The sequence below is a fragment of the Episyrphus balteatus genome, chromosome 2, assembly GCF_945859705.1.
Source record: "Episyrphus balteatus chromosome 2, idEpiBalt1.1, whole genome shotgun sequence".
Lineage (NCBI taxonomy): Eukaryota > Metazoa > Arthropoda > Insecta > Diptera > Syrphidae > Episyrphus > Episyrphus balteatus.
In genome coordinates this window covers 35,259,474-35,276,301 of record NC_079135.1, presented here as the reverse complement: position 1 = coordinate 35,276,301, position 16,828 = coordinate 35,259,474, and the positions used below count along the sequence as shown (strand labels likewise).

At 32.5% G+C, this 16,828-nt stretch overlaps 1 protein-coding gene across 6 annotated transcripts in view; it reads left to right on the top strand.

Moving 5' to 3' along the window:
- Positions 1 to 16,828, top strand: part of LOC129908615 (four and a half LIM domains protein 2) — a 201,162-nt gene that overhangs the window by 122,739 nt on the left and 61,595 nt on the right. The window contains exons 1-3 of one of the 6 annotated variants that reach the window (XM_055985251.1): positions 6,956 to 10,609; positions 10,671 to 11,132; positions 14,414 to 14,684. The exons of 3 other annotated variants lie outside the window; for them this stretch is intronic. In XM_055985251.1, the coding sequence (XP_055841226.1) occupies positions 8,429 to 10,609; positions 10,671 to 11,132; positions 14,414 to 14,428 (2,658 nt within the window). In that variant the 5' untranslated portion in view covers positions 6,956 to 8,428 and the 3' untranslated portion in view covers positions 14,429 to 14,684. Of the gene's footprint in view, positions 1 to 6,930; positions 10,610 to 10,670; positions 14,303 to 14,413; positions 14,685 to 16,828 lie in introns of those variants that run through there. 2 more of the 6 variants (XM_055985249.1, XM_055985250.1) reach the window with 2 other exon arrangements.

Below are 16,828 nucleotides of genomic sequence, written 5' to 3'. Positions count from 1 at the left end.
TCGTTCTTAATATTTCAATTTAACGATCCATTCCTAAACCTTTATTTGAAAGAAATACAATTTTATTATAGCACGTGCCATAACTCACTTTATCGTCATACAAAAGAAGAAAAAAACAACTACGGTATCGATGCAATTAAATAAAGTAATTGCACTCGCTCAAGAGTTCTTTTATCATAATCATCAACACTGAACTTCAAAAGAGAACTTATCCTTGCCCATGATGATATCGTTTGCTTGCCAGGTCCTGTCGTCAATAAAATTTATAGTTCAAACTTAAGCTACACCTAGAAAACTTTGTTCGTTTTTTTTTTTTTTTTGTTCTTCTTCGATGACCAAGTTTATTGTTAAATAACTGGACACACCTTAACATTAATTATTAAACTGCACAAAAGCAATTTAAAAAAAGAAGTTATATACCTCTATTCTGAAACGATAATTAATTTTTTTGCAGAATTATTTTCCTTTGACATGGTTGCTTTCATCGCTTGCTCGTGTGCTGTTCACTCAAAATAATCTTACTTTTTTATGTAAGAGCTTTTAAACTGATTGAGAAATTAATTACGACAGTGCATTATTGTTGTTATAGAGAAGAGTTTAAGCCAAAACCAAAAGTTTACACTCAAATGCTAGTATGGTCGTTACTAAATCGCTTATCGAATTTAACTGATATGAGTATTTAGCACGCTAGTAAAGATTTTTTTTGAGGAAGTTGTGCACAAAAATATTAGACAAAGTCACGCAGAAGAAAAAAAATATAATATTTAAACTTGGATATTACCTATAGATTTTCGATGCTGAGGCTGAGGAGTGTCAATTAGGCCCACAAAAAAAAACTAACAAAGTTGTTCACATCAAAATCAATGGGCAATTACTTAACCAACTTACATTCATTTTTATCTCTCATTATTAGCTAGGTATGTGGTTTTATTTATTATATTTAAGACAATTTGTTGGATCGTGACACGAATCTACTATATGGCACACATTGTATTTGAGACCTTGTCGTGGGGTCTATTTTTCTTGCATTGATTTATTTTGTTGATAATGTTGAATTTTTGGCGGAATATTGAAGATAATTTTGTGAGAGAAAATTAAATTTACCAATTTACCCAATACCCAATTAGGCTCCCCAGAAAAAACCAGAGTTCCTCTAAATCATCCCGCCCGAATAAAAACTTCCTGCAGTTACCTTAAAAATTAATACAAAGTAGCTTACTTCCACAAATCTCAAAGCCACAAACATAGACTCGTAAATCATTTCGATTTCTATCAAAAATCTAGTATTGACCATAAATATTTTTTAAAAGACATACCTAATGATGGAATATAAAGAAAATTCCTTGCCAATTAGTTATATCACATCTCTAAATCCATGTTCCTATTTGCAACGATAAATCCATTTTGGTCATATACCAGTGCGTAATAAATAGAATGTTTCTACCATTGCATCGTGTCGCTATAGATTAGTTAGCAGTTAGCAGCTATTGCTAACTCTCTCAAAAGAGATTTATAATACGAGTATATATTGGCAAAACCACAATGAAACGCAACCAGACAAAAATTAAAAATCGAAAAAACCACAATCTTCTCCTTAACCGTCAACACCATAATATGTACTCTGTCAACATGCAGTTTAAACTATATAGCACTTACTTTGTACCTACCAGTGATGACACTTTAGTAAAATTCTTATATCTTTAAAAAAAAATTACGGGAATAACTTAATTAAAATTTCTTGATTTTACCTGAAAAACAGTCTTCATTTTTGAAGCTTTTAAATTAGTGATAGGAACTATCGAATGATTTGAATTGAAATATCGATAGTTAGTAACTGAATGGTTTCAACTATTGAAGAAATTTATTCAATCATTCGAATAAAAACTATCCAATAAACTATCGAATGAGAAAAGTTATTCGAATAAAAAAGTAACTAAGCGAATGAATGACTGGTTTCGAACCATCGAAAGAATGAATATTTTGGAACTATCGAATAATTTGATAGTTTTTTTTCGATAGTTAAAATTACTAGCTTTTATTGGGAACGTTCAGGAAATATTAGAAATTTGACATTTACTACAATCAAAGCGTCGGAATGTCAGTTTTTATTTCATGGATCGGTAGGGGTATATTTAAAAGGCTGAAACCCAATTTCTCATCACATGATCATTCTTTTTAGCGGAGTTATTTACAAAAATGTATTTTATGGGATATTTTACTTCTAAGCTAATATCTTTACTCCAATATTTCGTAGACCAAAAACTGAACATACATTCTCTTCCTTATAATATTTTCTATCGTTTAAATGTAATTTCATTGCATTAAAGTGAGTAACTACAAAATGGCAGCCAGTTTAAGTCAAATTCTATTTGTTAAAAAACACATTTTCGTTTTTATTTCGAAAAAAGCTTATGTATATTATGATGAACATTTTTCAACATATTTTGTAGCCCTTTTAATTTCCTTCAATATTTTAAAGAAAAAATCAACTCTTTATCACCAAAGATGGCCGAGCAATTGATAAATGAACGCAAGTAAAACTAGTGCGAAAACACCCAAAAATATCGTTTTTTGACAATAACTCGGCTTCAGGATGTCCTACGGCAAAAAATAAAGCAATTAATTGTTCGTTACAACATTTTCTATCGATTTGGTGCATATTCTTTTTGTTTAAGCAAATAAAAAATAAATAATATTAAGTCGAAATAGTTTTTTTGTTTAGCAAACTCTTGGCTTATTATTTTGCAAACGGTACAAGTATTGGCTAACAAAATAAAATACTATCGTAGTCTTTTAAATAATCTACAACTTAAAAAAAATTACTGGTAAGCAGTGGCGTACTGAGGGGGGGGGGGGGGGGGGGCTCAAGCCCCCCCAAGCTTTTAAGATCATGTTATTATTTAGCTGATTTCATTATAATGTACATGATTAACTAAAACTTGTTCGTAAATCTTAAAGATTTAGAGGCAGCAGGGGCAGCCCCCTCCAAATTCTGAAACGGCTGTTTGTGTTTGTTTGAGTAAAAGCTGTAGCTGACGTTGAGGGTTGGGGTAATTTTTTTTTCGGATTATAGTCCAATTCGGAATTCTTCAGATCATTTTTTTTAAATATTTTGACGTTAAATTACATCACCGTTTAATTTAGATTTTCTGATCGAATTCAATTCATTTTTATTCTGTTCGTGAATTTGGTGCCTTTTTCATTGATTCTGAAATGTTTGGACAAAATATTCTCAAAACTTTTATATGTACTATTTTGTAGCGTTTATATTTTGTTAATTTAATACAAAATACACAAAACGGGATCGGGTCAAAATTCTGGCTTCAAAATTCTGCTTTTCAAAATTCTGCTTTTTTAACGAAAATTCTGCGTTTTTTCTATTCTGCTTTTCAAAATTCTGCTTTTTAAAATTCTGCTTTTCAAAATTCTGCCAGCATTATACTTGAACAAAAAAATTCTGCCAATTCTGTTTTTTTTTATAGCATATGCGCTGACTAAAGAAAAATACACCTCATTAATGTAATTCAACATTGGTACTTTCCTAAATTTTTTTGTTTAAGTGTAGCAAATATTTTTTAAAATGCATAGACTGACTTTCTTTCAAATAAAATCTATGTTTAACTTAATGGAACCGATGTTGTTTGATACAAAATATTCCTTTTCTTATTCAAATTTTTGAATATACTCATCTAATTTGATAAATTAAAAAAATTTTAATTATTTTCGGAAATGTATTAAAAACCTTTTTTTAATATTTTCAAATTTATTCCAAATATTTTTCTGGATACGCCACTGCTGGTAAGGTTTGTTCATGGAAGGATTTTTCAAATCTTGTCTTCATTTCGTGTTTTTGCAAAGTGGGAACATTTGTTCATTTCATGGTATACCATTGCTACCATCCCGACACAGCTTCAACTATGCACATTGCAAAGTTTTACCAATACCCCCTTCGAGTTGCCCCAAGTTTGTCATCTTGTTTACTATATTACTACCCGGTGCGGCGCCGGCACAGGAGGTCATATTATTATTATGGTTTGTTTGGTTTGGTTTTCCTTTTTGCCATATTAACAACTTCTTTCGCCTATAACAAGAGCAGGCCAACTATAGTTGCCTTATACTACTGTTACAGTTTAGATAGTACTATATGGTCTGATACTCATCGGTGGTGGCTGATTTGTATCTCTTTGGAAATAACGTTTTTTATTCTCGGCCAACTGTTGCAATTATTATTGTCACTGAGAGCCACCACAATAATATTGTGGGCTACCATCGCATTGGTATCGTGTTGTATCGTTATCATGCGCTAACTATCAAGTTGATACTTAGTTTAGGTTAAATGAAGTAATAACAAATCTAACGGATACATTCTATTACTGACTGAAGTTGAACGCGAATGGCGCAGAGGGTTTTTTAAAAATAATTGTCTCTGATGTTTGTTAAACGGTGACAGCAGTGCGGTGGTAGCGTTGACGTGCGAAAACACTTGTTAATTTGAAAAAGCCTTGAAAAGTTTTTTTTAATAAATGATTCGAGATTTGTGCGTCTTTGAATTTTTGGGAATTTTCATTAGATGTTCGAAATTCATAAAGAAGTTGTTTGTCATGTCAAATGTATTTTGAATAATGTCATGTTCGAGGAAAATTTGACAGTTTGTGCGATTTAAGTGGTAAACACAAATAACAACTGAGTGTTGTTATGCTTTCAAGTGTTATTATTTTCAAATGATTTAAAATAAAATTATCTCTCAGATTCAAAATTCAAAAAAATTAAATTGAAATGGGATTGAGAAGACTTTACATATGTGTATTTATGGAGACCTGATTGAGTGTTGAGTAAGTGTTGAATTGTAATAAATTGTGTCATTCATTTTATTATAATTTGTCATAGCTCTCATGTTAAAAAATCTTTAATTTCTGCATTTAAGAAAGCTAATGTTTCCCCTAAACAAAAAACTTAACAATTTTAAATAAAAATTAAAAATAAAAACACATTAAGTGCGCCCTTAACCCCAAACAAAAATTAATTCTGCTTTATTTTACAACAAAAATTTTTGTTTCAACTTGAACCAAATGCATTCTTTTAAAAATAATTTAAAAACAAAAAACTATAATGTTTTGTAAGGGCTAATATAAATCAAAACAGCTGCAAATGATTTATTTTGGCACCTGTACTTAAAAATACTAAATAAAAAAAAATATTTCTTACCCTCGACAATTTGAGGGATATGTTTTGTGTGTTGACGGACAATTTGCCTTGAATTTACGCAATGTTAAGATTAAAATGTGTTTTAAGTTTCTGGGTTCATGAAATATTTTTTTTTTTGATTGATTGACAGTGTTGATTTTGAAAACTAAACATTTTAGAAACACATGCATTTTCCATACTTATATATTTAATATATTTTTTCGTCTTCAGGCGTAAGTTTACATTTATGTGTTAGGTATTATTTTATTTTTAAAAACACAAACAAAAAAAATAATCAAAACAAATGCTGACTCGTTGCTAAATTATGTTTTTCAATTAGACTTTTATTTATATTTTTTTTTTATTTTGTTTTTTCTTTTGTTTGGCATTTGACCAGTTTTTGGGGACCACAATCAAATTGAATAGAATAAACGAAACAATACAAATTTTCAAAGTAAATAAAAAAAATATATAAAATAAAAGATGAAAATTCCTTAAAAAGTGAAAATGACAAGTGTGAATGTTTTTCATATATCAAATTGCATGCAATCAATTTTAACGAAGGTTTTTTTGCAAAATGTTTCTTTCATCAGAAAATTCAATCGAAATTGAAATTACATTTTTTTTTAACAATATTGCGGTTGGCGTATAAAATTATGCAAACTTCATTTTATGGCATTATTTCAAAATTTATCTAGACTTCTTCCACGGATAAATAAATGTTCAAGTCAAATCTTAATTAAAGGGGGCTTATACCCCGATTCTCGAATCGGGGTATGAAAGTGAAAAATTCCGTGTAACTGTTTAAAGTTATTCTCAAAAACGGCTCCTAAGATTTTGATTAAAAAATACAAGTATTAGTTTTTGGACCAGATCTACCTTTGATTTTTCTAAATTCATTATAAACTGAACTTGCCATTGAACCATACATTTTACAAATACACCTTTATAAAATAAATCATTTTGGGTACTTCTTTCAGAGATCAAATTGATTTAAAAAGTTATTTTTTTTTTCCATTCACATTGCAAAACTTGTAGGTATCTGTATAAAATGTTCTAAATTATTAATTGCTTGAACTCTTTAAGCTAATTCATGTGACCCAGTCGCTAATTATTTTAAATAGGGAACAGGTGGTTGTTATGTATTCCAAAATTCTTCAAAATACAAAAACTACACAAATATGAAATTTTGAAAATTAAAATTCGTGGAAAAACAGCCGTTTTTTCTTTAACTTCCCCTCATCCAACTTAAAATGATCTCATTAGCCTAAATATGTCAACTATTCATTGTCAACAACCATAATTTATCATCAATTTGTTTTTATTTTCTTAATAATGAATTTCAAATAAAAATGATCTCAACAACTACATTTCAAAAACAAAATCAACCCCAAGCATTATGAATGCTTCAATGCAACAAAAAACTATCATCATCAAAAAAAATAAAAACTGAAAAAAATGTTCGTCACATCAACAAATAAACAAAAAATCTGCCATCTATTTATTCTTTTACTTTCCAAATATCTAAATACCATTGACACAAGGAAGAAACCGCCAAAAATTTAGGTATCTATATCTCATTAGGTATAGGTTTTTTGAAGTACAAAAATCATTAGCCTTATATATATAATTCTCTTTTGGCAAGCACTCAACCTCGAATGAAAAAAAAAAAAAAAACAAAGCTTCTAATTCACTTTACATTATCTGGCGCTGTTGTCTGTATATTGGCGTGGGTGGTTATTTTTATTTTCAATTAAAAATACATTCATTCTTGAAAAAAACAATTTTTAAAACAAAATATTCAAAATTAGTTATGCTACTTTTGTGCATCATCATCATCTTCATTGCATTCAAAATGGCATTGAACTACTCGTACATTCTCACCCTCGAAACATAGATACAATAATATTCAACACACTCTGTGACAAAAAAATGTTGCTGCAACATCAATATGTTGATAAGCATTTGGTTTAATCCAAAAAACTATTTTGATTGATCAAACTAATTACTACAAATGGCGACAAGAACAAGACAAAAAGAAAAACACAAATAAACATTTAATAATAAGCTTAAGGCGGGCGTTGGTTGTTTGGGTTCGATGTATACATAACTTTGCGCAACATTTTTCGCAAAGAAACACTACGGGGTAGTTGCTTATTGTGATAGCTACATCCTCAGTGATTCGCCCTCTCTTGGCGTTTGGTGACACTTTTGTTATTTTTTTATTTTTTTGTGTTGTTCCTACCACGGATTGAGTCAACTAAGCGTCTTCCACATTGTTTTCATCTGTTAGTTTTTGCTAATCCCATTATACCCTCCTCATACGCATTGCAACACTCTTTAAATAGTTATTACAACATAAGGTTGCTATTCTAAAACATGTTGTTGCATTGTTTGCTTCAAAGTTCGATAGTTCGCGAGTGTCAAAACTAGGATCTAAATTTATAATCAACAACATTTGTTTAAATGTTTAGATCGTTCGCTATCGAGGATTTCTTAATTTAGATTATAGCGTTTTTTTGTATTTGTTTTGTTTTAATTTTGTCAATCGTTTGTTTTGGCGTCGCGTCGGGGGTCAGTACACAAAAATACAATAAAGCGAACGAGAGCTTCCCACCACAGACATCACCATCATCACTAGTATCTTTGCAATTTAAATGTCAAGACGGTGATAGTATCCGACGTCTTTTGGTTTTTTGTTTTTCGGTTTCAGTTTTTTTTTTTTGTATTTGATGATGCGGTTTTCTAATTTTTGATTCCACCTTATCCCATCATCCGTGTGATTCATGTGCATCGCTCTCGACAACTCTTAAAAAACTCAAGACGGAATCTGTATAGCCCCGATTGAGGTGCATTGACTATAAATTGATTAGTCGCAAATTGATCGATTAAAACGAATCATCTTAAAAAACTAGAAGCAGCCGTCTCTCATCGGACGTCGTCGTCTGTAATGCGTTCTGAAATTTAAATTCAAAAAAATTATTCAAAATTCGGAACAAATTTTAAAAGTTATTCGATAAATTATGATCCAATTGCGGTGAATAAAACGATAAAAATTTATTACAAATTAAATTCGAGGTACGAAATTGTTTTTTAAAAATTTAATTTTTATTTTTTTGATTGGTTACGAAATAAAAAATTTTTTCTTCGCCACCGGGGCCGTGATTACGCAAGCGAATCTGCGAAGAAGAGTGTTCTATTCTGCCAAAAAAGTGTGAGAGTGTGTATTTTTGTTCGAGCAAAAATGTTGCCCGAGGTTGGTGAATTGGTGTTTTCTTTTGTGGTGGGATACATGGGGGCGCTGGAATTTTTATATGTTGTCCGGCATTTATATCATTGGGGTTTTCGACATAATCCCGAAATGCGAGATTATAAAAGTGAAGCAGAAAGTTTGCGGAAGCTGCAGGAACAACTGAAGAATGCGATTGCGGAAGCAAAGGAGAGAGAAGCAATGGGGTTACAGGCTATGAAGGACGGGGTGATGTATAAGGACGGATTTCGAATCGATGAAGATCGAAAGAAAATCGAAGAGCTAAAAGAGAAAGTAAAGATACAAGAGAAGATAGCAGAGAGGCAGCGCGAGATTGAAGCTGAATTGGAACGTCAGCGGAAGATAGAGGAAGAAACAAAACAACAATTGAAGAAAGCCGAAGAAGAATTACGTCGAATGGAGGAGGAAAAGAAGAGAGAGAAACAAAAAGCCGAAGAAGAGAAACGAAAAGCTGAAGAAGCTAAGAGAAAAGCCGAAGAAGAAGAGAAACGAAAAGCTGAAGAGGCAAAGAAAAAAGCCGCAGATGAGAAACGAAAGGCGGAAGAAGAAGAAAACATGAAAAAGATTCTTGAAGCCGAAAAGAAGAAAGAGGAAGAACAAAGACGTCATGAAGAAGAAAAAGAAAATCAACGAAAAATTGTTCAAGCTGAAAAAGAAAGAGAAGAAAAACAACGTCAGTTAGAAATAGAAGCGGAAAAGAAGAAACAAGAAGAAGAGAGAAAAGAAAACGAACGAAAAATTCTTCAAGCTGAAAAAGAAAGGGAAGAAAAACAGAGGCAATTAGAAATTGAAGCAGAAAATGAACGAAAATTGTTGCAAGCCGAAAAAGATAGGGAAGAAAAACAGCGTCAGCAAGAAATTGAAGATGAAAAAGTTGTTCAAAAATTACTTGCTGAAGAAAGAGAACGAGAAAAAGCCGAAAAAGAACGAACTCTTAAGCTTCTTGAAGCTGAACGTCAACAACAGGAAATCGAAAGACAACAACAAGCCGAAAATGAAGAAAGAGAAAATACTGCAAGATTGATTGCTGCTGAACAAGAAGCCATAGCCAAGCAACGTGAACAAGAAGAACATGAAGAACAAGTAAGAAATCTTCTTAAAGCCGAACGAGAACTTGAGCTAAAGAAGCAAGAAATGGAAGAAGAAGCAGCAAATCTTCAGCGACTTATTGAAGCCGAGAAACAAATGGAAGAACGTCAACGTAAAATTGATGAAGATGCTTTAGAAAAATTGAAAACCGCACAAGAAGAAATGGAACTAAGACAATCATTCGATCCAAATGCTGAAGCTGAAGAAGCAGCTTTTATCAAAAAAGAAATTGGTCAAACAGACCAATCAATACCACAAACAGTAAAAACCCAATACGGACAAACAATTAGCGAATCTCTCAAACCGAAAACCCTTCTCTTCCCTGGTGTTTCAGAAGAATCTTCATCTGCAGAACCTGTCTCCAGTTTACAATCATCCTTCTCCACTCAACAATCTTCCGAAGCAGTTCTGCCTGATCTGCATTTTGACGAATACGAACGACAAGCACCAGATGGTGGTGAAGATATGCCATCCTTGCAGTACTCTGACGATTACCTTAGATCATTGGATGGTATTAAAAATAAACCATTAGTGCGTGAAGATGGATCTGGTCGTAGACGAGCGTTCAAAAAACGACGTTCAAGTGGAAGTTCGACTTCTTCACGTGAATCGAGAGCATCACGTGAAGAAGAATTAAAGATGTTCACCTCTTTGGAAGAGGAAGAGTTTGAAAATATCCGCAAAGGTGATAGTGAGTATGAAACTATCAAGTATGCCAGCGAACCAAACTTGAAAGTTGGCAAACAACGCCGTCACAAACGTAGCCCGGCCAAAGATGCCAAACGTGATCCGAATGATAAGGGATCCCTTGAACAGCTCGACGAAGAAGATTCAAATCCGTGGGGGGAGGTTAAACCAGAGAATTATAAAAACACTGATTTCTGGAAACGTGAAAAAAATCTATCGATCGATGAAGAAAAAGAAGAATTCGATGCAAAACAAAGAATTCAATCACCAAGTACGGCAGCAGTAAATATACCGAAGATGTCATCATTCGAAGAAGCAACTAAAAGTCAACACGAAGAAGCATTATCAGCCTTAAAGAGACAAAAGTCAAAGGATCCGGTAAGTATATGAAATATACATGAACTATTTGTAGGCTGATTTTGTCCAATGTTTTTCATAGGAACCTATCCAAGAACCAGACGATGAAGAGAGTGAAACCAAGAATGTAAGTAAAGTTGCTGATGCTAGACTTTCCCCAGCTGGAAGTAATTCCTCTCCCGCTTCTGCTTCTGCTTCTATATCGCCTGCTTTACAATCCCCTGATACTAAGCGAGCAAACTCCCTAGAAACGGAGGATAAGACAACATCTGGAACAACTTCACCCACAACCGGTCTGCGAAGAAGTCCACGCGTCGATGAGATGAGACAATACGAAGAGAAATGGAAATCTGAAGATCGCAAGGCACGTCACGAAGCTGGTAAAAATCCCAACATCGAGATTGAATATGCCTCCGATGAAGAACCAATGAGTCCAGAGCATCTGCCTGAAGGAATTAGTGACTTTTATGACTTCAATGCATCCATCAATCCATCAAGATCACGCTCACGTTCACGTTCCAAAACCCCAGCACTTAATCGCTCAGTAAGTCTACCCGAACGTCGTACACCCTCCCCGCTAAATTGTTCCCATATTCCAGCCAGATCAGAGTCCCGTAGTCCTAGTCCCGATCCTGCTTCATATAAATTCATTGTTCAGCGCATTATACCAAATCTCGATGCAGATCAGACAACACCACAGTTGCCAGAAGATCATGGTTTAAGTGACTTTTACGACTTTAATACGAAACTTAATCAAGAAGCCCTTCCGGGGGCGACGACACGAAGATCAGAGGTTCATCGTACTTCGGTGGATTATGTGTTGGAAGATCTGAAAAATGAGAAGATCAGTGATGGCGAAGCGATTGTTAAAAAACTGGAAGAATTAAAAGTTTCTCCCACTACTCCGGAATATGAACGCTCTATTTCTGACGAAATGCGAGACATTGAAAAGCTTAAAGAAGAGGTCTTGAGTGGTAGTTTTAAGAGATCGACTTATGTTGGAGAGTCTATGGACTTCTCCGATCAATTTGAAAGTCTTCGGGAGGAAGCAAAAACCTTCCGAAGATCTCGCAGTCGTAGCCGATCTCCGGTATACGAAGACGTCAAAGAAATGACAGCAAGGGTACTCGCCAAACAACAACTTCAAGAGCAAATTCTAGAAGATATTACCAAAAGTTCTGAAAACACTGAAGAATTCACCATTGCAATCACGAAAAACCTAGTAGATCGCAATAGAAGAGCTTCCGATACAGCACTCATTCAAAAACCTGAAATTCTTTTTCAAATTCAGGATTTGATTGCAGAAACTGATGAGAATTTTAACATCATAGATTGTGAACCGGAAGAGTACCATCATTTTCGAAGATTTTCGTTGGGTCAAGAACACCCAACTGAAGAGTACCCAGAAGACTACACATATATCTCAGAAATTGAAATCAAACCCTTGGTAGATCTCAAAGCTTTGACGGGAAATCTGGAAGAATTAGAAGATTTGGAAAATTTACAAAAAGAAGATCCAATTTCCCGTGAAGAAGTTATTGAAGAAGCCTATGAATCGGGTAGTGATGATGAGCGACAGACTGTTGTTGAAGTTGATGATGAAATCGATGAAGATATTTGGGAGTATAATGAAAAACCTGCTGAAGAATCTCACAATGAACAGTCTGAATGTGAAGAAGCAGATCGTGAAATGGATAGATATGCTGGTAGGAATGCTGATGATTGGCGTGATGTTGAAGGAGCCGTTGGTGGGGTATCCGATGAAGATTCGTTTCAAATCGATCAAATCTATGATGAGGCTATTAAGAATCGTAAACCTTCGGGAATACTTCGGGACTATGATTGTATTTTGAAGGAAATACAAATTTCTGATGAAGATCGTCTTGAAGAAGAAAGACTGCTCGAAAAAGCTGCATTCTCAAATGGTAATTTTACGAGAAACCTTGACCCAGGAGTTTGGTCACCACGAAGTCGATCGAGCAGAGGAAGCAGTCGAGATAGTTCAAGAAGCCTCATAGAATATGAAAGAAGAGATACTGAAATGAGGTATTTAGCCGATCCAACGATGTCAGCTATCAATTCAACCCGTTTAAGGTCACGTTATGGAATTGTACCTTCGACTTCTCTTCCCACTGGCTTTGAAGATGATGATGTGGATGTGAATTATGTGCCCAAAAAAGAATACAATTGGAGGAAGAATTTCAAACTTGACGATGATTTGGATGAGAGTGGCAAAAAGAATCAATATTTAGATTTGGATGATAGAAAGTTTAGCCTTGGTGGCGAGAGTATAACATTATTCTCCCAGAGTCCAGAACGTTCTGTAGATAGTGAACGTTTGAAGAAATTTGATGAAGATGAACAACTTGAGGACGAAAAAATGGATCAGGGACCTGAAGAAATTGAAAAATCATCAAAAAAGAAGAAGAATAAAAGAAAATCTAGAAAAGGTTCAAAGGGCAGTCTTGGAGGAAATGAAGAAGAAAAAGAAAGTTCATCACAGCCAACGAATGAAGGTGATTCATCAAGAAAAAAGAGTCGAAGGGAATCGAAGAAAAATGCAGAAATCGCTCCTGAGTCAGTGACTAGTCAAGAAACAACACCATCTCAGCCAGATGAAGAAACCGAAAGTTCACATGGAAAAAGAAAATCCAAGAAACATAGGAAACCTAAAGATGAAATAGTTTTGCCAAAATTAGATATTGTTATTCCAATGCCAGAAAAGAAAGCTCCACCACCTTCTGTTGCAGCTCTTCGGGCAGCACTTGCTGCACCACCACCAGTACCGGAGAAAAAGCCTCCAGAGATATCGGTTAAACCTAAGAAACTTTGGGAAAAACCATCAATAATCTCCGATAAGGAATCGTCAAAAGCTGAATCGAAACCTATTTTGCCCAGTAGTGTGCGTTCATCAGAAAGTCCAAAGCCAGCAACAAATGTACAACCCACTTCAACAAAGTCTCTCATAAGTCCTCAACCTTCGTCAGTGTCACCATCTAAGGAGAACGGTATTACAGAAGTTTTAAAATCCAAGACTCAAACAGCGACGAACATTCAACTTAAGGAATCATCGAATTCAACAGCTGGAACTGTAGCTTTTACATTAGAAACACAAAACAAGACTCTTCAAATGGTGGAGGCTGTGAAAACTGAAACAGTAAAAACTGAAACAGTAAAAACTGAAACATTAAAAACTGAAATAGTAAAAATAGAAAGCAGTGAAATTAAAACCTTAGAAACACAAATTTTAAACTCTCCAGAAGCTTTGAACCCAATAAGCCTAAAAATAAAAATAGCTGATCTGGGAAATAATGCTGACATTTCCACCGAAAATAACCAAATTCCAAACTTAGAACCAACAAAATCTGAACTGCCAATTGTACAACCCATTTCAGACCCTTCCGCCGATTCCACACAAAATCCAACCTTGATCTCCGAAACCAATGAAAACATAAAAACCACACCTGATTCCATAACCGAAGTCAGTGATCAAAAAACAATCAAAGTTAATCTTGACTCAGACATTTTAAAAGATGGCGGTTTGTACCCTCTGTTCTAATATTTTTTTTGTAATAACAAAATGCTCACAAAACTTGCGCTTCTCACCATCTGCAGCATTAAAAAGCAATCCAATAATAAAAAAAAAAACAATAACAACAAACAAACAAACAAAAAACTAACAGCAAATTTGGAATTTCCTTTCTACTTACTCAATTTAATTAATTAATTTATCAACAAAAAAAAGCTTACGTAATAATTTTATTTGCATTAAATTTATTTTATTTTTCTATATTTTATTTTATTTTTTTACTTTTTTTCTTATAGACACGCAAAAACTAGGTTTTTCCGCATATATCCTTAAAAAAATATCTAAAAAATATATAAACACAAATATTATACATATATATACAACATCCATATATAATATATATGCTGTGCAAGGCAATGCTGTTTATATAATTATAAATATATATAAATTTCTCCATATTTTAATTTTTATTTTGTTTTTGGCTTAAAAATAAAAAAAAGGCTTGTGTAGTGGAATTTTAATTTCTATACATAGACAATAGTTAAATAGAGAAGATTTTAAATTTTAAAGTTTGAATTCTTATAAAATTTGTTTGTTTGGATTTTTTAATTTTAATTTAATTTAATTTAATTTAATTTATTATTTATTTTTATTTCTTTTTTTGTATAAAAAATATATTTAAAAAATAAATATGATTCTCATTAAATAAAAGACATAAAAAATGTTTCACTGTTTTCATTTTATTTTAATTTTTTATTATTTTAAGTGAGAGTATGAATTCTTTTTTAGTTTGTTGGTAAATCTGAATATTTTTTCTGCTTTCTTATCAATTTAAAAAAAAAAATACAAAAGTTCTTCTTCTTGATATACAGAAGAGGCATAAAACATTGCAATTTTGGGAAGCTTGTACGCGAAGAGGGTTTATCCAGCGAAAAAAAAAACGTTGGGAAGGAAATTTTCTTAGTTTAAGTATTAAAATTAAATTTATGGGCAATAAGTCGACATATACATAACATAATAAGTACCTACGTCACGTTTTCGAACACGGGCAACATTTTTTTTTTTTTTGATTCTATATAACTGATTTTCTAATTTGGCAAACTATATGTTGAAGAAAATTTATATTTAAATTTGTATCTAATTTTGGAAAAACTTACCAGGGAATTTCGATTTTAGATTTTTTGGCATTACTCTAGGTATTTATTTGCTGACAGCAGCAAATAACTTAAAATAACCTATTAACCTGTGTTAAATGCCATGAACGAGATGTCAATTTGTCCGAATCATTTTCAAGATTACTCAATAGACGAAATTCATTACAAACTCGACCTATTCTGAATCATGTGGGTCCCATAAAATAACGCCACGAATTTTGGTACCTGAGATGCCACAGTTTCATAGACACCTGCTATGAATTAAAATTTAGAACTTGGAACCAAGTTTAATTGAATCAAAATCCATATTTAATTCAATATTTAAATGTGAAACCTAGTTCAGTTATTTTCTATTTAAAAAAAATTAAGTCTACAAGGAATGACTCCATTAGAAAATGACTTTAATTTTTTTTTTTGAAAACTGGGCATGTCACTTAGTTAATTAAGTTTATTTAGTTTTTAGTTAATTAATTTTATTTATGAGATCTACCTATACATTATTGTCTACTGCAACGGTTCAATGTTTTTTTTTTTTTTTTTAATGACTTTAAATAGAATTATAATAAATTACACGGTGTTACAAAAATGAGGTTTTAAAATATACGCGGGCGGAGACCTATCAGGTTTTGTAGAGCTATTCGCACTGAATACGAAACGGTATTTGAAAATCCCCTAACACCCCCAAAATCTGGAGTTACGGGCAAAAAACGGTTTTTTGGACCTTCACCCATTGAAAAAAATTCTAGCTTCGACAATTTTTGACCCATTTTCGATTTTTTTACAGTTTCTGATAGAAGATAAATATACCTTTTTAACAATGTATAAAACATGTAACTCGGTTAAACCACTTAGAATTTAAAAGATGTCAAAGTTCAAAAATTCAATTTTTTTTGTCATTTGCCCAACTTCGGCATCAATTTAAAGTATATGTTTTCAAAACAACATGCTATTTAAAAAATATATTCTAAAACAATATCTATTTCCCAATTGATCGAGGTATTTTTTATGAAAATCACTTCAAAATTGGCTTAGAAAAAAAAATTTTTCGATTTCAACCCAGATACGAACTTTAAAAAAAAATTATCAAAATAAAAAAAAATTATTAAAAAACAACGGCAACACTTACAGTAATAAATGATACCTTTTCCAAAAGGCAAAATTGTGCATTTGATTCTTATTTTTAAATCAATATAATACTACCAATAGTTTTTGAAATAATCGATTTCAAAGTTAAAAATAGGGGAAAAAAATTTTTTAAAACTCATTTTACACTATTTTTGTCCAGACTGTGAATTTTAGTAAAAAAAATTATTCACACAGAAAACTGCCTCAATTGATTTCTTATCGAACCGTGAAAACAATATGTTTCTATGTCTTCTAGTTTTTGGGAAAATTGAAAAATTATTTTATCAGATTTTTCTTTTTTCAAAATATTTTTTGTTTTTATTTTTCAATTTTCTCAAAAACTAGAAGACATAGAAACATATAGTTTTCACTGTTCGATAAGGAATTAATTGAGGCAGTTTTCTGTCTAAGGCCCAATTTATTGACTCTCCA